Genomic DNA, 20,777 nt, shown 5'->3' on the forward strand with positions numbered 1-20,777 from the left:
GGGAATAAAAATGCCATTTTGCATTTTATTCCCCGGGGGAGAAGAAAAAAACAAAACACCAAGCCAGGCCAGGGTCCCAGCCTGCCGGGAGCAGCACTGGCACCGCCAACCCAAAAGGCGCTGGGTGCTCCCTGTGTCCATCCGACCCCCCGGCCCCGCTTTCCACCGACGGGAAATGAAGCAGAATTGCCCCAAATGGAAACGGGAGCCAGGGCCAGCCATCATGCACCTGTTTTTCTCTCCACCAAACCACCAGCTTTTCCCATTTTCCCGGGAATACCTCGGGCCATCTTTTATCGCAGATGCACTCAAGAGCCTCAGTGCTTGCAGGATCAGCGCAGAGGCACACCAGAAATAAGTGACCTTTTCAATCAACAGGCATTTATCTTCAAGGTAACATCAATATTGACAATTTCAAGAGCTTGGGAAAAAAGCTTCGGCACTAAAACGCTCTTTGCACAGACGCTTGAAAAAGCTTCTGCAACGCATGTTGAGTGTTTAGGGACACACAAGAATCGGGAGTAGATTTTTATTTCTTGACTATTCCCTCCTCTGTGTGTTTACAAATAACGTAAGTGTCTTTAAAACCAAATAAAACCAATCTCTCCATATGCTGTTTGCTCTCAGAATGAAGCTGTTAAGATTTCAAATGGCAGGAGTAGGTTTCTTCTATTGATTTCCACCCAAGTTCACTCCCTTTGGGTTGCAAGTCTCAGTTCTGAAAAGAGCTGGCTGTACGGGCTCACGACATCATCGAGCCATGATCAAAGGGTTTTTTCACAAAAAAAAAAAAGTATTTTTGGATTTAGGGCAAGCATGATCCATATGGCTGAAGTCACTAAAACTATTTCTCTCTTAAATTCAGTGTATGTCTGAGTGATGTGTTATACACAGTTGAGCCCAGGTCAGCCGTATGGGCAGAGCCTCAGGAGGTGGTTGGACTTATTTTAACAAGTTTTCTCCTTTTTATCAGAGATGTTACATGCAGTCGGGGCTGTAGGAGCAGGTCTTTAAACCAGGTTTAAGGTCAGGCAGCTCCGACAATGCCCATGCAGAGCCTGGGCTATTGCTCTGCTAAAATAGTACAATTAAACCCAGTGGAGCCGCTGGGGCAGCGTGGCAGGCTTCAGCTGTGCCTAAAGCAGGCAAAGGTGCTTCAGGAGGTGAAACTAATTCCCCAATTAGATATAAAAGGTCATGGCAGGCCTTTTCTGTAAGGGATTGTTGGTGTTCAGTAGTTCTTTTTGCTCTGGTCTCTTGCTGGTGGAGCTGAAGCAATTTGCTAAACTTAGTGATTTAAGTGCTTCACAGAACTTGGGGAAAAAAAAAATTATAGTAGGGAAAAAAAAAACAAGCCAGGTTTGTTCTGCTAGTTGCAAGAGGGAAGAGCTGCCTTTGGTGGTGAGGGGGCTTCTGTCTCCTCTGTGTTACGGTATAAAGGTGCTTTTGTCCCCGTGGAAGAGCTTGATTATGCCAGTCCTGCATCTCCTGCCCCTGCACAGGGCAGAGGAGTGAGAAGGGGTTACCCAAAAATGTAAGTACCAAACAGTGGAGCTGCCGATCTGCCTGTCCTTCTCCTGGGAGCGCCTGCCTAAAGGTGAGCTGGGGAGCATGGAGGGGAAAAAACCCATGAACCTTTTCCCCCCAGCCTCCTCAGCGGCTTTGCGGCTACATAAGCATGCTGGTGGCATCGCCCACCCTCGGGCTTTTGCTCAGGATTTTTCCCTGTGGGTACGTTCCTGAGATGTCGTATGATGGCAGAGGTGGGGTGGCTGCAGCAGAGCAGGTGGGAGGGGGTGGCTGGACCAGTGGGTCTGTCTTTTGTAAGGCTGAAAGCTTGAAATAAGAGGGGGAATAAAATAAAAGTGTGCCTGGAGTCATCCTCATGCTGTACAGCAATAAGCACAAAGCTCTTGGTAAATGTGAGCTGTTAAGGTTTCGCTGGAGAGGTATCAGGTTGCTGCCTGGGTACCCAGCTGATGCCCAACGAGTTCAGGTAATTAAATGAGCAGGAAAAGAGTGATGGCCAAGTGGAATGAGTGAGCTGGGGCTGGAGGGTGAGAAGGCAGTGTAATCAAGAGCCAGGCGTGAGCATCTACCAGCCCTTCTACCTGCTCTCTTCTTCACCTTACAAAGACCCAGGGCAGTGCATTGGAAATCTGTTTATTTTCTGCCAAAATTGCATGTTTATAGGGGAGATGTCATTGCATAAAGGGATTTCAGGGAATGCCTTTTTTTTGCCTGAAGTTGCTCAGGGCCCTTCCCTGTCACCCTTAAATGCGTGTCTGAGCTGGGGCTTTGCTCTCCCGCGGTGCAGCTGGTTAAGGGCAGCCGTGGGCTTTTCTGCCAGAGCGGGGATGAGGGATGCAATTCATAAAACATATGGAGATCAAGGGAGCGAGCAGTGTCGCTCCCGCCAGCGTGATCGGCAGTGGTGCAGGGTCACAAATCGCTTTTCCTGTGCGGGAGGCTGACGTGTCAGGGTGACTTGCGATGGTGCTGCTGTTTGTAGGTCGCATCTTTCTTTCTGTAGGATCAGCTCGGACCGCGTGCGTGAGCTGCAGTTTCTCTCCAATTCTCTCTTCCACCCCTCTGGCCACCTTTTCTTGCAACCTCTGCCGCATCAGAGCTGCTTTTTCCTCTCCGATGTTTTCCTTTTGCAAATGATTTCCAGCTTATTTCAAGTTAGTGAACTGCCACATGATCAATTGATACGCAGATAAGGATTTTTAGAAGCAGGGGCTTGGGAGAAATTAGCCTTAATTGGGCATTTATTACTGTAACACAGTTGTGTTGTGTGATTAAGAGGAACCGAGTGTTGCTTCAATATTGATTTCAGCGGCAAGACAATGTTAATAATGTATGACTCCTAACAAGATTTGAGTGGCAAACAATAATATCAGTGTCCAGTGACTACAGTAATTACTTGGTTTCCATTACATTATGCAAGAGTGTTATGACAAGCTTGGTAGTAACAAGAGCTGAAATCAACCCCGGGGATAATTACCCTGTTGACCTGAGCAATGGGCAGATCGGGACCGATTAAAGGCTTTGTGCCCCTTGGTTTGTTGTTCAGCATGGAGGGAGCCCACAGCAATCAAACTACAGAAAAACCTTTTCTTTTCTGGGCCAAAAATGCTCTGCAGTCAGCGGAGGGGCCGTTCGTTAGGAGGCACGAACCTCCTCTCTCCCAGCTCCGTCAGGGCAGTGATTCTGGCTGTGCCTGGGTCCTGCACCGGATGGTTTGCATCCGCAGACTCAGCCCTAGCAGCAAACTTGGTGTGTTGTTTTCTGGGTCGTAATGGAATTTTCGTGACTCCCCAGGTTCAAGCGCCTTCAATTTGCCTCGGGAATGGCAGGAAGAATTGGCTGGGGGTTTGCGGTTGTGGCTTCTGCGTAGGACTTGGATCCTAGTCCCAGCTGGACAGGGAAAGGGTTGATCTTGGAGAGATCCCAAAGCATATAAAGACTAAAAACAAAGCTGAAAATGTTTGGAAGGGCAAGGGAGGGGGGAAAGGCTCCCTGGCCAGCCCCTGCAGCTGAATTCCCTGTGGACTCTCTAATGGTCTTGGGCCATTTACTGTAGGGCAGCGGATTGTGAAGGCACTGGGAGGGCAACAAGCATCCAGAAATCCACCCCAGGTTTGCTAAGTTTGTCCTGGAAAAAAAATAAGCAGCCGCTTTCTCCTGACCACAAACACCATCTTTCAGCTAAAATACTGTTATGAAGTTTTTATTAGAAGTGTCAGGACAACAATTGCAATTTTAAAGCTCTCGGCTCTTCAGAAATACGCTGTCATGAAACAGCTTCGGAGCACTTATTGCCCCTTGTGAAAAGATTGGGGCTTTGTAATTTTTATCTTTTCTTTTTTCTTTCTCCTGCTGAAGGAAGAACAAATCTTTGCTTCTCCACAGGCATCGCTTTGAAGTCAGATGTATTAATTACTGTATGCCCCATAATAAGGGAGTGTGTTGTAACAGGGTTGTTTGTTATTTAACGTGGCTGGGGTACTTGGCTGCCAGATCCAAAGCAGGTCATTGCCCATCTGCTCCATTTTCCCTAGAAGCCTCTGATTCCACATGCAGGATCTTTTCCTTCATAGCCTACTTAAATAAGGGAAAATTAAAAATAATCATCAACTGGAATTTTTTTGGTAACAGGAATGGAAATTGTCAGACCAGTCCTGGAAGAAGTTTGGCAAAACTCTGACTTTTGGTGAGAGAAAGCTGTTAATTTGTCTCAATCTGATGAGAGTGGGTCGGTGTTATTAAAGCTGGCTGAGAGCTGACTTCAGGGGCGAACACTCATTGCTGCCAAATAATCAGCAGGAAGAAAATCATCTTTGTCTCCTTATCACAGTCTGGCTGAGGGCCGCTGTTAATTTTAAACAGCAGAACAATCTGATAAGGAAAGCAAAAGGCTCTTAAAAGATCATTTGAGATGAGAGATGGGCGTTTGAACATGACAGCAGAATAATGAATTGCAGGGTGGCTGGGACAGGGTACGTCCAGCCCAAGGCTTCATCCAGCTCCAGACACACCATGGCCAGGGCAACCCGGCAGCAGTGCTGGGAGCTTTTTCCTCTGCGTGTGCTTATCCTGGAAAAAACTTTTCTGACCTTTCTTTAGTGCTTCCAGAGACCTGGTAGGGTAAGTCACTCTTATTCCAAAGCTCGTATTGCCCCACACCAGAAGTTTCTGTCTCTGAATGGAAACAAGTGAGGGATTCGAAAGCTGCAGCCCGCCCTGCTGGTCCCCAATCCGGGAGCTGGCGATGCTTCTTGAAGCATCAGTGCTTGAGGCATCTGCTATGACATCCTGGTGTCTGTCCTACCCCGTACAGATGATGACCAGGAATCGGAGCCTCCTGTGATTTCATCCTTTTCTTTGTGTGTTGGTCACCAGGTTGGCTTTTAGAAATAACCGCAGGTTCCAGCACTTGCAATACATCTCCAGAGAGCAGCGGGCGCCGGACCCCCCCAAAGCTGCTCCTGAAAATGTCAGTCCTCATCACCTTTCCTGCAAAATGGCAGTCACGGCGCAGACCTTCCTCCCACAGCAGGTTGCAGTTTTTCCTGACCTGAGATTCTAGAGAGCCTGTCAATTAAAAAGCAGGATGGAATATTCTCAGCATCATTATCCGGTGCTGCCAGCTCATGCTTCAATTGGATTGATTTTGTCGGTTCAAGTACATGGCAAGCAATCTTTTTGTGCCCTGTATGGGCGCGGGGAGGATCAGACTGCCATGAGCGCATTTATCAGCGTCTGTCAAGTGTGGATAAACGGAGCCGACCCTGATGCGTGCGGTCGTGTCACTGGAGGCAGCTGCCCGTGCTCATTTTCCCACGGATACATGTGAATCCTAGCAATGGGCTAAATTTGTGCACCGGCTTGTGCTTGATGGGTATGGTTAATGAATGTTTATGGCCAATTATATTCCACAGAGACACTAACCAGCCTCAGCCATTGCCTGATTATTTTTTTTCTCTTAGTCCCTCACTGTTTTAGGTGCTGCTTTCAACAAAAAGGTGCTGTGAGGCACCTGTTCTCCAGCCCCCTTTCCCTCCTCCCATGCCTTTCCTTGCTGCCTGACGTGCTCCGTTAGCCCAGCTGTTGTTTTGGCCGGCAATATCTGCAGCAATGGCCCTCACGTTGCTCTGATGAGGCAGCAGTCGGATTGTCTTAGATTTCACTTTATTCTGCCTTATCTTGAAAACAAATTGCTGGCAGCTTGATTGTGGTGATGTGTTACAATACCACTGTGATCCATCTCTCTGTTTAAGGGGTAGAGAAATGCTGTTTCATGCAGAGAAAAGGCTAGTGTTGTCTTTAAAAGGTACAAACCAGAGGGGGGCTAACACTTCCTTTGTGATTACTAGTTTCTCACACCTGAAAAATCATCTTCCGTATTTGATAGCAGGGCTTTGCTTGTGCATAACAATCTAGACACGATGCTTTCAGACACTGCTACTGTGGACCCATCTGCACCTACTGATAGTTTGCTTTTTCTGTATTGCTATGCTGCTATCAAGGGCTCATCTTTTTGTTTGGATTGGTGCAACTCCTGGCATGTGAATTAGTTCCACCTATAGGAAGGCTGGTGTTGCTGTATAAGCGGGGGGAAAAAAAAAAATCCCTAGTGAAAATGCTGCTTGTACCAGCAAGAGTTTGTTTGATTGATAGGAGCTAAACAGTTTGCTTTTCCTAGAATAAACCATAATAGCTTAAAGTAAAGTCCTTGCACAACACCACTGCCTGGATGCATCATGCTTTTTCATGTATTCACGGTTTAGGCGGTCTTGTAAAGAAGTTCTTAAAGGTCTTAACACAGGAGTTCTTGCTGTCCTTAAGGTGATTTAAGTATAGGCCCATCCCAAGTCTGCTTTTTTCTGGGTCAGTGTCCAAAGGACGGACCACGTGAAAGCTCCCGGCTTGTTCTTCTGAACCACCTCTGTACTGCAGTGCCTTCACTAGACGGTGTCCTTTTCCTTGAGAAACAGAGGGTTAGACTACTCAAGTCTAAGTGTTTCTATATGGTAAAAGTGTGGTTAGGTTAAAACTAGATAAAAAATAGCATGTGTGTTTACAAAATAGCTTTTTTTTAATCTTTTCCTTGTTCTTATGCGGATAGATCAGGTCTTTGAGTCCTACTGTTTACATCCCAGCCAAGTCAGACAGCCTTTGGAGCAAGCCTGCAAATTGATAGGGCTGGATCTATTGCTTGATCTGAAGGCAGTCTCCAATTAGATGCCAATCTATAAGCACTTTGGCAGGTTTAATTCTCTGCTGAAAAGATGATGCTGCAGTGCTTCAGGACCTAATTTACTGTCTTGTGCTGACATTACCAATCAACAGCCACAAACAGAGGAAACTGGTATTTCTTCCCAACTTGTGTCCAGCATGACAACTGAGCAAAACCACGCTATTCTGTCCTGCGCTCCTTCAGCTTTCTTGGCCATACCAGAGCCAGTAGAGCTGACATTACACTGCTGGAAGCTAACCGACCCTTTGACAACACAAGATGCTGCTCGGCGCAGGAGCTGGTATGCCTGGTGGGGATGGAGACTCCCTGACGGAACTGGATGTGGCTGCTTGCAAGGGTTGCTTCAATTACCCATTGAAGTGACCAGCACTAGTTCTTTTCTCCTCCTCCCTCACAAAGCATTTGACCTTCTGGCCTCCATCCTGCTTGGTATTGATTTGTTCTGGTCTTTTATTTTTTTAAATTTTTTTTTTACTGAGAGTCCCTGGTTCCGATGAAAATGATCAGTGCCCGCTCTCCATGCGCGGTCATAGAACTTACTCCCTGCCATCCCGGCAGAGCGTGCTTTACAAATGCAAAGGGGTGAAAGAGCTGGTCTTCCCTGCTGGGTTTGAACAGCTCCTCCTGCATAAAAAGCTACTCAGAGTAGCTGCTATTTTGGAGAAATCGAGGCAGATGACCTTCCTGTTCTTCAGTTATCTGTACAGAAAAATACACGTAACTACCCAGCAAAGGACCTGTATATGTCTTGTCAGAGTATCAATGCAAATTCAAAGACCTTGGCTAATTCTTTATTTGGACAACAGTTCTGCCCCAGGCCCTTTCCTTGGACTTCTGAGCTATTTTTAAAAATGAAATAGTGAGAGCTACTCTCTCTAAGGTCCCTTCTCTAGAGGAAATGCTAGGTTATGTGGTCCTGGAACCATAAGTGTTTTACTACAGTTATTCTGAATACATTTCTTTCTCAGATTGCTTTAACAGGAATAGACAAAATAACATAAAGCATTTTCACAGTCATTGCCAATCACAAGAAGGAAATGTATTGACTACAAAATAGCCTGGGTACAGACAGAGAAATTGCATCTTTCTCTCTTTGTACATACCTTTCTGGTAAATACTCGGAAGCATCTTTGTTATAGCTTGACATCACAGGTGAGAGATACTTACAGCACTGTATCTGTACATGAAAGCAGACTTATTTTTGGAGATAAATAAAAGGGACACTTAGAAGATGACAAAACCCACCCTCCAACAAGGCACAAGACTTGCAAGTCTTGTATCACTGACATTCAGGTGATTCACCATATTTCTCAAGTCTTAAAAAAAAAAAAGTGTTTGTTCTAATGGAGAATTGAGTGTGACTTTTCTGTGAACAGTGAGCCTGGGGTGGGGGTTTATGCCGATAATGCTGATCATGGCAACAACCACTGAGTCATGACACTGAAGGAGAAGCACCAACAGAGTAACAGCTGTCAGTGAGTAAGATAATAGCACCATTTATAATTGTAGAGACAGGAAACAAGGATGGTCTAAGAAGCTTCTTTTAAAAATGTATTTTTTTACAGATACATAATGAACATGGTATGAATCTCGTGTGCATAAACAACTAGAACTGCCTGTACAATTTCAGTCTTAACAAGCTTTATCTGACAGAAGATGTATGCTGCTTCCCTCTATCGACCTTTAGTGTCAATGCCAAGACAGAAAGCACAGGCTAAAGAAGAATCTCTCACAAGTACATGATTACAGGTTTTTCTGATTAGTAATGGGAAATAACCCTCTGCAGAGTTAAACAGGATGAAAAACATTTAAGTACTAGAACACATTTAAAGTCAGATAATTCTATGCAAGTCTGTGATGAAAACAAAGTTATTTGTAGCCTCCCTGGTTATCACTCTTGGATTCCCAATACAGGATCTCATCTGGCCCTCTTTTGGAGAGGCTGAAGGAGATAAAGAACAGGTACAAAATGACCAACAAGAGAAAAAAAAATACTCCCCCTCCAGTCACATCTATAATAGAGAGTTTGGCCAATAAAGTGGGATATTGTAGGAGGGTATGTTACATAGAGAGGAATATCAAATAGTAACAATGTCAACAATACCATCAATTTAATGATTGCAATGATGGCTTCCTTTAAGTTTCCAAATTCATGTAGGTGAAAAATATCTGTCTTCCTCCAGGCACACCTCAGGGCCAACTCAGGCTTAAATAGTGAAGATCTATAGAAAACACCACAGTGGACTTTGCAGGAAAGAAAAATAAATGCCCAATTGAGTAATAAAAAAGGTATAAGACAGGAAGAAAAACTGATTCAGTGGTTTTATCTGTTCTGTTCTACACCGTTAAGTTTTCTGATGCTTCTGAAGAACTGCTTTTTTTTGTTTAATACGTCTCCTGATGAATTACAAACAATTCACATTCAGACTGGAATGATTAGGATGCTACAGGCTGGGAGAAGATCAAAGTAAGATTTCAGTTCAGCATACACTGTGTCACAGGTGCTTTGCTCTTGTCCATAACAAATGCCAGTCACTATCTCTGGAAGTCCAGAGCTGGGTTTTTTTGTGTGTTGGGGTTGGTTTTGGTTTTTAAATGACTGATAATTAGCACTTTTATCCCCCCCTGCCCCCCATGATTACTGTTGTTGGGTACAACTTCATCAGGGCTCAGACAAGAGGCAGCTCTGTGGCACAGCTGGCATATATCTCACTGCTCTGCAGCTGGAGGTTCTTCCTCAGTCTCCTGCTTCTCTGGCTGAGATTCTGGAGGGATGAGGTACTGTACCTCCTCAGTATTGATTGCCACTTTATCAGGTTGCAGCCATCGCTTTAGATGTTCTAGCGTGCTAAGGGAAAGCAAAGACACAAAGTGAAACAAGAGAGCAACAAAGCCTCACAGGAATGTATGAAAAAATGTGTCAGGAAAATCCTCCATATATACTTCTTGCACCTCTGTAGGCATTCCTGTTGCCACAGATAAGGTCCACCATGAGACTGATTGGTGTCCCAGAGGAGCAAGCAGAATCTTTCATTCTACAAAGACATTCTGCTGTAGTTGGGCTTTTTAAACTATGGTTAGAAAAGTTTTATGCTCTGATTTTTTTCTTGATGAAAAGAATCCTTAGCAGGTACATCAACCTTTACACTCTTGAAGTACTGGTCTGTCCGTAGCCAAAGACTACAATTTAATTTCCAGCTTTCTGGGCTAGAAGTAAAATACCTAGTGTTAAACAAACACACACAACCCACAACTGCCTGTTTGTGAAGATTAGGAAATATAGGGGGGGAAAGGAGGGGAACAAAATGAAAACAGGAAGCACATATAAAAATGTGTGACTGTTAATAACACCAGAAGATTAAAGAAGAAAAAGGCAGTATGTGTAAATTCTAGAATGCTAACCATACTATGGATTCTATAGATTTTTATAAAAATATACTAGCATAATTACAGCCTATCTCACAATAACTGGTCTGACCAGAACAGATCTACCTTGTCTTTGTTTAAATGCTGGCTATAATCCTAAATGTTTAATATTATAATTCTTAAATGTATGCATGTGTGCGTATGCTCATCTTCTAGAAGTGTCATGCAATTTATTCAATACTGCCACAACAAAATTAACTTGCTCTTGCTCTTTTACAAGAGCAGAATTTCATTTAGTAATGTCCTTGAAATTATCTGTATGCTTAAAAGTTAAGGCTTGTTTAATTACATTGATGGGTGAGAATTAAATACTTCAGCACCATTTGGGAGTGACTTCTAAGTTCTTAGTCAAATTCTAGGGAGGAAAATTCTTTCATGGGTAACATCCTCAGCCTTTAAAAAACAGTAGAGAGCACATATGTCTACAAAAGCTTGGTTTTAAATAGAAATCACATTAAAGTTAACTGGTCAAAGAAAGAATCTAAAAACTCCTTGTAAACATGGATTATTTTTCATACTTAAACTCCCAAACTAGCTTAAGTAGATTTTCTTCAAGGGAGAAAAATAATCTTCTTTCCAGCTAGGAGCAATCATGGAAAATGTCAGCTCAGAAAGCAGAAATATGGAGAGCATTATAAGTGATTGGGATGTGAGATTACTAAAGAAAAGGACTCTCATCTTAATTCATACATCATCTGTAAAAGGGTAACGGGTGAGAGAGCAGAAGCATCATAAGAGTGGCACAGAAGCGAGAGCTGCTTGGGAAATCTAATCTCAGGACTGGTACCAACCCTGTGAAGAACTTCAAATCCCACTTGTGTCTGAAGCAGTGCTTAAGTGGGCCCTTACAAGGATGTAGGAAATGGCCTAGGGTTCATTTTTAATGCTAAGCCTTAAAAAAAAAAACAATCTGAGACACATTAGACATCCCCTCCTCCACTCCATTCCTTCCCTACCCCAAATGTGACAAAGGAAATTATCAACTACATTCCAGTTGTTTCCATGCTGGATTGCTCCAGTCTGAGGGATGCAACAATCGGTGAACAGCATTGAAAGTTCAAACCCTACATGCTCCATGTGTTCCCCTCTAGTACGATGTAAATGGTCATTATCAAACTGTTTCATCAAGGCTGTGACAGCCTTACCAAGTTGCAATGAGATGTTATTTTTGTCCTAATGCTGTATCACAAGTCCTGACAAAACCTTATTTTAGTTTTTAAGAAATAAAGTCTGTTTGCCAACACAGTAAGTGGTAATCCTTTCTCATTGACTTGCTTATTACCTCTCATCAGAGTCATGTCCCTCTACATAAAATTCTGACTCAAACTTCTCCTGCAGGAACCTGTCCCAGCATTCCTTCTTAGCCTGGGAGAGAGTGCGCAGCATATCCTTGGAGGTCACCTCTTGAGACAAGCCTTTAATTCTTCTCAGTCTTCTCTCTGTGAAGAGACAAAGGAGGGGTCTTGATTACCTTTACTATGTTTGTCTGAAAGGAAAAAAAACAAAAACAAAATGTACCTGGACTTCTATATCAAAAAACTTAAATTAACTTTTCAAGACTAAGTCATATTTTAAGTCATTTTTCCCCCTGTATTTCAAGTCTGCATGACTGTATTTCTTGTATGTATACAAGATCATATTTTTTAGGTGATGCTTCTGAAGGAAATAAGTTTTATGCAATGGGTCAACTCTGCCCATTTTTGAGTTTTAATAACTTTCACATTTACTGTTCAGTTTCCATGAAATCACACAGGAGAGTTCAGCTCTCACAGGCATTAAATTCCCACAATTTCCATGCAAATTGGCAGGGAATATAAATCACACTAATTGTAGTGTGAATCCAAATAATGCCCAAGCTGAGGAAAAAAATGAATGCGAGTGCAACAGTACTATTAGTTGGGTATCTCATAATAGAATGTGATATTGTGAGTTTCTCAGCCACCAGGGATGATGAAAAGCACCTCCTTACCAGGCGCAGGGTAATCGAACTACAATACACAAAGCTACAAGAAAGCAAATGTCATTACTTCCTCTGGTCACAAAATCTCATTATAATTGTTTCCCACTTAAATTGGGGCAGGTATTGACTTGTAATCACATTTTTTTCTGAAAAGCGTATCATCATTAGTCAAAGTGGGCTAGTTCACAAGACTGTGGCCCATCTGTTAAGTTTCCTGGAGGTTGTCTTGTGTCACAGAACTGAGCTGTCACCAAAAGTCTCTATACCTAGCAATTCAGAAGATTTGAATTATGGTATCTGTCCAAACATCCAGCCAGGCTGATGCTATGATTTTGCAATCACTAATCCTGGCCAGGTACAAACATAGAACAGGTTTATTTCTGTTGACTTAGCCAGAATATACAAGAGAAACTTTGTGCTAGTGTTATGCTTTCATCCTGGCTATGAAAAAACAGACGCAGATCTAGTCTGAAGCCTGCTTGTAAAAGTTAATCCACTGGCATTTTCTGAACAAGTTGGAACTGCAGCAGGAATTAATACCAGAAGAGCAATTTATGTTCTGCTGCTGTGGCACCCCTGATCTGACGCTAAGAACTCTACTCTGTGTACTGTGAAATAATAGTTTAAAACAGCAACTAAGGCAAGATGGAAGCTCTAGCAGAAACAAAAGCTTATAAAGCTGCTTTTGCCACCCATTCCTCCTGGCCTGTTTCTGTATGCGGCCTCCTACACAAGCCAAGACAACTATGTGCGTGGCTGCACTGCAAACCAGGTTACAAACTGACCCAAGATAAAAATAACTCCACAGGAGGGAAAGAAGTGGAAAAGCCATAAAGATGGAATATTTTGCTACAAGTGGAGGGAGTAGCGGTCCAACTGCTGGAGAGCAGGGGAACCGCAAAGCTTCCTCCTAACAGTCAACAGGAGCATCGGTCCTGGGGTTGAATGCTGTTGTACAATGAGGCCTCTGAAGGGAGTAGGAAATACTCAAAACAGGGTGACAAATTCCATGGCCTTAGAGCTAAAGACTGCAGCGCTTAGCTGTGCTAGGATGTTAACTCCGCTACTGGCAACCTCATCATCCCTCGTATCAAGTGTTTCTATCAGCTGTTACACTGTTCACAATCAATTTATGGCTTTGTAGATTATGCAGGAATTAAGAGAAGCAATCGCACAAAGATGATCTGCATGATCTGTCATCTTAAAATACAGATTCTAGCAGGCGTGATCTGGGAAAGCATCACAGCTTTCTTTCCCATACCTGTCCCTCTCCTCTCCAACCAGAAAACAGGTCACAAAAAAATTTCACTTTTCTCTTTCCACTCAGAAGTGTCTCCAAAGGACAGACTCCATAAAAAGAATGAGACAAATACTGGTAACACAAAAATACATAGGCTCTGTAATGATTTCAGAATGCATTTCCCCTCCCCAGGTCAACTAGAGTGGAACTACATGCTCTTCAGAGAAGAAACAGCAGTGTCCCTACCCTGCTTATCTGGAGGGAGAACCCCAAATTCTTTGGTTTGTACTGGATAAAAAGTTCCTTTCTGTGGTATAGCTGAAGAAGCTATGACTGTGCCTCTCAGTTCCACTGATGCCCTTGCAGCAAATGAGTCAGATGCTCTTAAATAGTTGCAAGACACTTTTCCAACCAGAGCTGTGAGCACCGTCACCTCAGCTGCATAAACAGAGCCATAGCTGTCATCAAGCACCTAAGTAAATGGAGAAATTGAAGCCTTACCAGACACTCACCTAGGGATGCTAAATACACCTCTGAATCATTCAGGGGTGCCCAGGGCTTCAGCTGTGTTTGGGAAGAGCCATCTGATCCACTGCCCTGGCTTCCTCCATCGGCATAGGAATCCATGAAGGAGTCTGTAAAAGCATCGCTAGCGTCCTTCTGGTCGGGATGTGGCAGACACGAACAGATCTCAGCCCAGAGGTCTTCACTGGACCTGGTGACCACGGAGTCAACGCTCTCAATCATTCTCATCGTGAAGTCCTGAGGCGGAGGGAATAAATGATGAACACCGAGCGGAAAACCCTCTCTCCCAGGCCTCCCCCTGCCTACCCCCCTCTGCCCAAGTCACGTCACCAGACGTTTTAGGGGCCTCTCATCCCACCGGGGAAGCGAGGTCTCCCTCCAGAGAGCGATGATAAACTCTGGGGTGTCGCATTTACACCCAGGGGCCCGGCGAGCCCCTCAGGGCCTGAGGGACCCCGCAGGGAGGCAGGCCGCCATCCCCCTGCCGGCACGGCGCTCCCTCCGCCCCTTCCCCCGCAGGCCCCTGTCACCACCGCTCCCCGGGGCCGCCCCAGCTTCTTCCCCGGGGATACGGAGGGGACGCCCCGGTCCCGGTCCCCACACCCGCCTGTGCCACAGCTGCCGCCGCCCGCACCGTAAACACGGGAAGCCGCTGCGGCTTCTCATCGCGCGTCGATTGGCGTCCTGGTCTGACCAATCGCCGCGCTCCCCCGGCGGCGAGAGGTCGCCCATTAGCCCGCCGCCCGGCGGAGGGCGGGGAATCGGTAGGATGCGTGAGGGCGACTGACTCCCCTGCGGCGCCATCTTGGTAAAGGGCGGAAGTTTTCCTGCGCGGAGGAGGCGAGCGAGCCGTTACACCTGGCAACGGGCCGTGGGGGGCTTTAGTGCGGCTGCGCGGTGAGGACCGGGGAGCGGGGAGCGGGACCGGGACCGGGAGCGGGAGCGGGACCGGGACCGGCTCGGTGGGGCTGGTGTTGGCCGCTGGCGGGGGAGCGGGGCGGCCTGGGGCCCACTCCGGACCGGGGGCCGTGCCCTCTCGGCCCCAACCTTCCCCAGCAAGGCGGCGGCCGCCCGGTGCCGGCCGAACCGGGGAGGAGCCGCTCCACCGGGGCTGGTGGCTCCGGTGTCACCCTGACCCCCACGGTAGCGTTGCCACCTGGGTTTAGCCGGCGACAAAACCGCTTCTTTCCCCGCCCTGCACCCGCCGCCCGGCCCCGTCATCGGGTTGTCGAGGGCTCGGCGTGAAGCAGCTGCTTTGGGTCGGATCCGTCGTTTTAAACGTGGAGAGCTGCAGCCGGCCGGTAACGATTTCTTAACGGGTCTTGCCCGGCGCCGAGGTAGCGGCATTGATTCCGTGGGGCCGACAGTCTGCCCGGCGTACCCTGCCAACGCCGGCCGTCGTGTTCCCAATAGCCTGCGAAGCGCAGGGTTGCGTTAGGGTGAGGAGAGGTGAAAAGTTTTTGGGGCGCCCGTCAAACAGCTGGTTTGAATTCCCTCTCTCCAGGCAGGCAGCTGCCCGTCTGCGTGGGATGAGCTGCCCGCTGCCCTGCGTCCTGCTTGCACTCATGGGACTGCTCTTCGCCAGAACGATGGCCTGGACTTCGAGCGGGAAAACCCACCCGGAGCTAGTCAACAACCTCTACAGTGAGTACCGGCGCGGGCTCCCGTTCGGAGCAGGTCCTAAAACTGCTGATAGAATCTGCTGGCATTCCGGTGTAAGGCCGTTTAGTGTTATACAGCCGTACATTGCGGTGCCGTTCGTCCTGAAGCACAGGAGTTGTTATCGCCTGAATTTCAGGATTTGTCCCCGTCTGAACTTGTTCTATTTATAATTGGAAACAAGACGTTATGCCAGAAGTGGAAAGACTATCCACAGCCTTCCTTCTGCTTCTCTGGAGCAGTAAACGGATGACACCTTTTAAAATGCTGCACAATGTGGCATCGCTCTGAGCCTGTAGAGGCCGAGCCTCCCAGCAGTCTGCGCTTCCCCTCCGGTGAGATGCCCTGGGGTTGGGTAGTGCTTGGTGCTACCGCTCCGCTCGGGACAGCGGGCCAGAACGCACTTAAAAATAGCTTTGCATTTCATCTGCTGCTAAAGGTGATCTTTCCCCCCCGAGAGTTCCCTCAGAGATGAGGTGTGAAGGGACGTTGAACGTTTCTGCAGTCATCGCTCTTAACTTTAGTTTCGCCGTGCCAGTGCTCCTGAAACCTGAACCGGAGTCTCCCCTTTCAGGAGTGAAAGCGTGACTCTATTTATCTTTCATTACGCTTGGCAGTCCCAGAAACATTGTGGGTGTAAGTCACCATTCTCTGAGAGAGACTGGGCTGATGGTTGGGACCATAACGTGATTTCATTCAGTGTAGCAGAAACTGAAAAGGATATCCTTCCATCTGCGGTTTTATTTTCTGTCCTTTCTCAGGTCACTTATACAGGTTGAATTCTCCCAGTTCCACTAACTCCCTGAACTGTGCTCCCCACTTCCAAATCTCTTCTTGCTACAGTACTGAGGATTTAAGTCCTTTCTGTCTCTGTTTTCCTCCTTCTCCCAGAAAAAGGGATAATTAAATCCCAGCGAGTCTTTGATGTGCTCTTGGCTACTGACAGAGGTCACTACATCAAATATTTCCCGTACATGGATTCCCCTCAGTCTATCGGTGAGTAACTTAAGGCAAAGTATCACCCTTTTATGGTCTGCATGCTGACTATGCTGCTCATGCTGACAGAGGGGCATGAAGTGGCTCGGCAGGTCCTGCTTCTCCATGCTAGGCGCTCTCTTCCCAGAACAGCGGCCAAGTTTGACAATAGGTCAGGTAGAGCAAACCCCATCCGTATTTCAACTGTGGGATGCAGAGGAAAGAACAAGACAGCTTTTCCATGTTCAAAATGTTCGTTGACTGCCCCGAGTCCCACTGAGGGAGCAGAAGCGAGCGCAGGCTGCGAGATCTGCAGGGCATTTTAATGAGTGAGCTGGGGCCTGGAACACTTGGGAACTGCGGCACTGTGCAGCCATCTTGTGCTCGTTAGTAATCCCCCAGGAGGAGATTTTAAGTCAGTGAAGTGCTTTAGTGCGACAAAAGAGAAGAGCGTTTTCATATTTTTAGGGGAAAGTAGGGGAGAATAAAGAACTGTTCACACTGGTAATTTTAATTGTCATTTCTTTATCACATAACTTTTGTCACCGGTTTCCTTTTAGGATACAAGGCTACAATCAGTGCACCGCATATGGTAAGATGAAACTTTTCACTTTTAACAGAAATGAAGGAAATTGTTTGCCATTTTTTATTTTATCTTTTTCTTAAATACTAAAGTAGAAAAGTAAAACAGAACCCATGAACACGATTATCATGCTTGTTTCTTTAGGCACTGTATATGTGAAGCCTCTTTCTTTTTAAGATGAGTTTGCCCTATGCTCTTTCAGTTGCTTTAAAAGTATGCTTAGATAGGAATTCTGTGCAGCGGAGGCTAACCGTTAATGTTGCCCATTTTTTGCATGAGACCTTTTTTCCTGCTGCTTCACATCTTATTTCTGAACCTCTTCCTAAATGCTGTTCTGCAAAAAGATGTCGCAGATCAAACACTTGAATTCAACTCTGAGCGTGTCAGACAAAATGCCGGGTGTGCTGTGTTTAAATCGGAGAAGATAATGCTTAGAACAAGAAAAAGTTTTAGGAGAGGAAACTAAAATGAGATGTTTCACACCTTCTTCTTGTCCACACAGCATGCCCATGCACTGGAATTGCTAAAGGATCAGCTTGTGGAAGGTGCAAAAGCGCTGGATGTTGGATCTGGAAGTGGATATCTTACAGCTTGCTTTGCCAGGATGGTAAGCTCACAGGACTCTGTTTCTAGCTTGTAAGGTGCATCAGGATGGGTAGCTTGCCATAGCTGGCATGTGCTTTTTGTGGGGAGAGGAGGAGGAGGAGGTGGGAGGAAGGGGTAAATTCTTCCCAGACCAGCTTGTAGTAAAAGAAAATACAGTCATTTTTGGAATCTAAATGGATGCTGTATCTGCCGTGAGATGTTTTGTATGTTAACCCAGTTCAGATCAAGTGTGTTAATCTACTGTGCAAGTCCATTGTAGGTTCTTTTTTGTTTGCTTCTTCAGCAGTCATAGTCTGTTTCTTTGTTTACTAAACTGAAATTATTTTCTGTGAAGTGCTAGAAAGCTGGTCAAGTTACTCTTCTCAGGAGGTTAGTTAGTCAAGAACTGGCCCTGCCACAGAAGCTGTTAATTCTACCAAATAATTATTCCTTTGGAAATGAAGGATTACTAGGAATCCCTGTAGGTGGCGTCTGTGTATCCCTCAAGTAGCTAATATAACTGGGACTATTCAGCCTTAAAACCAAGGGGGCAGAGTATTTGCCCCTCCTGTTCAGAAACTCTTCTCTTAAGTTTCTTCCTGGAAATTCTCCAATGCCTATAGAAACTTGCCCTATAAGATACATCTCCCTACCATATAGGAGGTATATCAGTGTGTGTCTGCTGTTTTTCTTTTCAGATGGGCCCAACAGGGAAAGCGGTGGGCGTAGAGCACATTAAAGAGCTGGTACATGAATCCATCAGAAACGTCCAAGAAGATGATCCAACTTTGCTCAGCTCTGGACGTGTAAAGCTTGTGGGTGAGCTCACTGGGATCCTGATGTTTGTTCTCTCCTGTCAGTGCATTAGCTCTAGCTGCCTGCAGAGCTCTGCTTCTCGAAGCAGTTGTTCCAGTTTGCGTTGATAATTGCCACGGCGTTGCCAGAAACTACTGGCTAAGTAAGCACCGTGCCACGCTGACCTGAACACTGTGGTGTAAACAAGTAGTATGTAATGTTGCAGGCAGTCTTATCATACGCCTTACTTCCTAGTGTGTAGTAACTATCTTAATTCAGTAAGAGATGCTCTTCGGAGGAGAGTGGTTATACCACATCTGGCTTTTAGTTTATTTGAATGGGTCTGCACACACTCTTGTGGGTTTTTTGGGAGGATAGCTTGAGTCAGCTCTTCCTGTATCTGGAATCTCAAGCCTGCACAAAGCCACTGTGTTATTGAAAGGCCTTCCTGGCTTTGACTGTTCCTCCTTCTAGCATGGCTCAGTTCCGGAAATCTCTTCCCCCTTTTCAAAAAGTAAACCAACAAAATTCAAATTCCCATCACAATCTTGGTACAAAGTTTTCATCATCTAGATTTCCACTGAAATGATGTAGGAAGAATTATTTTTGTGTGGAGTTGTTATCAGAACAAAAGTCTTTTTTCATCCTGTAGTTGGAGATGGCAGGCAGGGATACCCCGAAGAGGCTCCTTATGATGCCATTCATGTTGGAGCGGCAGCAGCAACTGTACCAAAGGAGGTAAGAGTGATCACGCTGGATGTCTGTTGCTTTGGGCTGCCTGCATCAGTAGCTGTGGAAAAACTAATAATTAGGGAAATGCTGGAAGCTGCTGCTTCTGTCGTATGGAGCTGGCAAGCTTGTGCTTTGCAAGGTGTCATGACCTTCAGTGTGGCTTCTTTCTGTTGTCTCTTTTTTTTGCCTCTGCTGATTCTGATTTCTCTGCTTGCCAGTTGCTGAATGAATTAAAGCCAGGAGGTCGGTTAATATTGCCTGTCGGTCCCGAAGGTGCAAACCAAGTTCTGATGCAGTACGACAAAACCAGTGACGGGCAGATCATCGAAACGCAACTGATGGGCGTGATCTATGTTCCTCTGACAGATAAGGAAAAGCAGTGGCCTCGGTAAAAATTTGCTCTCCTTTGAGGAATGTTTCTTCCTCACAGTCTCTGTGAGCTTGCTCTCCTTGACTGCTGGCTTTACTGACAGACAGAGTCCTGGATTCCTAGCAGATGCTGTTTGTAAAAGAGAGAAGAAAGAGACTTGGCTGTGGTAAGGCACAGCAGGAGAGCAGGATGTATTTTCTGTTAGATAGGTCTTGAAGACTGAGGACTCCAGCTTTTTTTCTTTTTTTTTGGAGCCTGCACACTTTCATAAACACCATAGCCTTGTTGATTCTGTTGCTGAACTGAAGGCCGTGAATAGTAACTGTTGGTTTTTCTTTGCCTCAGGGATGAATTCTGACAGATGGATGGATATCTCTAAAGTGACCTCAGAAAGCTCATGAATGGGACTTATAACTGTAGATGGTCTGTATGGTTTTGCTTTTTGAATGGAAGCTTTGTCAGCAGATGCGCTTGCAGAGGCAAGTTCTGCTTTAGCAGAGCTCGCTACAGAGGGATGGAGAAAAGGGTGTTTCTCCAGGAGCAGGGATAGGCTCTCGGAGGCCGTGTCTGGTTCCGGGCAGTGACTGGATCCAGCTGTCCTCTCTGATAAGCTGTAGATAACATCTATTCACAGAGAATTCCAAAAGCAGACGGGAATACTTAAACCTTCACTAAAAACACTCTTTAATATTGCTTACTCGTCTTATTTTCTTGAAGCATTAAGCAGCGATTACTGTTTCAGAGCAGCGATCTACCCCGATGTGTCAAAGCTTAATTCCGAGAGCGTGTTCTCTCCCTGTCTTGCATCAACTAATTTAATCTCTGGTAACAACACTGAGAACTTGGGGGTTGAGAAGCATCCTCATCTCTCGGCTTTTCCCTGGCGTGCCCTTCCTTCTGGTGCTTGGCCACCCCGGCGGCTGCAGCGGGAGGCCTTCAGAGCGGCGGGTGGGCCGCGGTGAGACCTAAGAGGCTTTTCTGGGACAGTTCTGGGGGAGGACCTGCCCCTTCGTGCCGGTGTCGTCCCGGTAAATAATGGCGTTCCCGCCGGGCCCTGCCGCCGCCTCCTTCCCTCACCTGAGGCGATGGGGGCGGGAAGGGGAGAGGCGGAAGCCGCACGAGCGCGGGGGGGCGTGGCCTCGCGGCGATTGGCCGCGCCCGCGC

General features: G+C 46.1%; 2 protein-coding genes across 7 annotated transcripts; one reads left to right on the forward strand and one right to left on the reverse strand.

The window, feature by feature from the left end:
• Window positions 1-9,138: 9,138 nt before the first annotated feature.
• LOC104829837 (chromosome unknown open reading frame, human C15orf57) lies at window positions 9,139-14,629 on the reverse strand. Of its 4 annotated transcripts, XR_774157.1 has the most exons (5): window positions 14,273-14,438; window positions 13,902-14,151; window positions 11,472-11,628; window positions 10,479-10,582; window positions 9,523-9,611 (listed from the first exon to the last, which is right to left on the reverse strand). XR_774157.1 is itself a non-coding variant. In XM_010564332.1 (4 exons), exons 2-4 carry the CDS (start codon window positions 14,140-14,142, stop codon window positions 9,473-9,475), a joined length of 537 nt encoding a protein of 178 aa, XP_010562634.1. In that variant the 5' UTR covers window positions 14,143-14,151; window positions 14,549-14,629; the 3' UTR covers window positions 9,139-9,472. The 4 variants fall into 4 exon arrangements, 3 of the variants coding, with proteins under 3 accessions (XP_010562634.1, XP_010562633.1, XP_010562632.1); XM_010564332.1 differs by lacking the exons at window positions 10,479-10,582; window positions 14,273-14,438 and adding an exon at window positions 14,549-14,629 and having other exon boundaries at window positions 9,139-9,611; XM_010564331.1 differs by lacking the exons at window positions 10,479-10,582; window positions 14,273-14,438 and adding an exon at window positions 14,522-14,559 and having other exon boundaries at window positions 9,139-9,611.
• A 53-nt stretch (window positions 14,630-14,682) lies between these two features.
• Window positions 14,683-20,324, forward strand: LOC104829838 (protein-L-isoaspartate(D-aspartate) O-methyltransferase-like). Of its 3 annotated transcripts, none has more exons than XM_010564335.1 (9): window positions 14,705-14,811; window positions 15,419-15,558; window positions 16,465-16,569; window positions 17,109-17,140; window positions 17,634-17,738; window positions 18,415-18,535; window positions 19,164-19,249; window positions 19,462-19,631; window positions 19,959-20,324. In XM_010564335.1, exons 2-9 carry the CDS (start codon window positions 15,444-15,446, stop codon window positions 19,969-19,971), a joined length of 747 nt encoding a protein of 248 aa, XP_010562637.1. In that variant the 5' UTR covers window positions 14,705-14,811; window positions 15,419-15,443; the 3' UTR covers window positions 19,972-20,324. The 3 variants fall into 3 exon arrangements, with proteins under 3 accessions (XP_010562636.1, XP_010562637.1, XP_010562635.1); XM_010564333.1 differs by lacking the exon at window positions 14,705-14,811 and adding an exon at window positions 14,979-15,057; XM_010564334.1 differs by having other exon boundaries at window positions 14,683-14,811; window positions 19,462-20,324.
• Window positions 20,325-20,777: the final 453 nt, after the last annotated feature.

The sequence above is a fragment of the Haliaeetus leucocephalus genome, unplaced genomic scaffold, assembly GCF_000737465.1.
Source record: "Haliaeetus leucocephalus isolate CR32 unplaced genomic scaffold, Haliaeetus_leucocephalus-4.0 Scaffold177, whole genome shotgun sequence".
In the NCBI taxonomy this organism is placed as follows: domain Eukaryota; kingdom Metazoa; phylum Chordata; class Aves; order Accipitriformes; family Accipitridae; genus Haliaeetus; species Haliaeetus leucocephalus.

What these genes read in the sequence shown, in the direction of transcription:
- LOC104829837 (XM_010564330.1), bottom strand. Translation starts at nt 14,326, where the DNA reads ATGCGACACCCCAGAGTTTATCATCGCTCTCTGGAGGGAGACCTCGCT. An exon ending in AGGGAGACCTCGCTTCCCCG is followed by an intron (nt 14,152 to 14,272) that starts GTGGGATGAGAG and finishes CCTCCGCCTCAG; the next exon opens with GACTTCACGATGAGAATGAT. An exon ending in GGACATGACTCTGATGAGAG is followed by an intron (nt 9,612 to 11,471) that starts GTAATAAGCAAG and finishes GCTTTCCCTTAG; the next exon opens with CACGCTAGAACATCTAAAGC.
- LOC104829838 (XM_010564335.1), top strand. Translation starts at nt 15,444, where the DNA reads ATGAGCTGCCCGCTGCCCTGCGTCCTGCTTGCACTCATGGGACTGCTC. An exon ending in CAGCTTGCTTTGCCAGGATG is followed by an intron (nt 17,739 to 18,414) that starts GTAAGCTCACAG and finishes TTTTCTTTTCAG; the next exon opens with ATGGGCCCAACAGGGAAAGC. An exon ending in TGGACGTGTAAAGCTTGTGG is followed by an intron (nt 18,536 to 19,163) that starts GTGAGCTCACTG and finishes TTCATCCTGTAG; the next exon opens with TTGGAGATGGCAGGCAGGGA.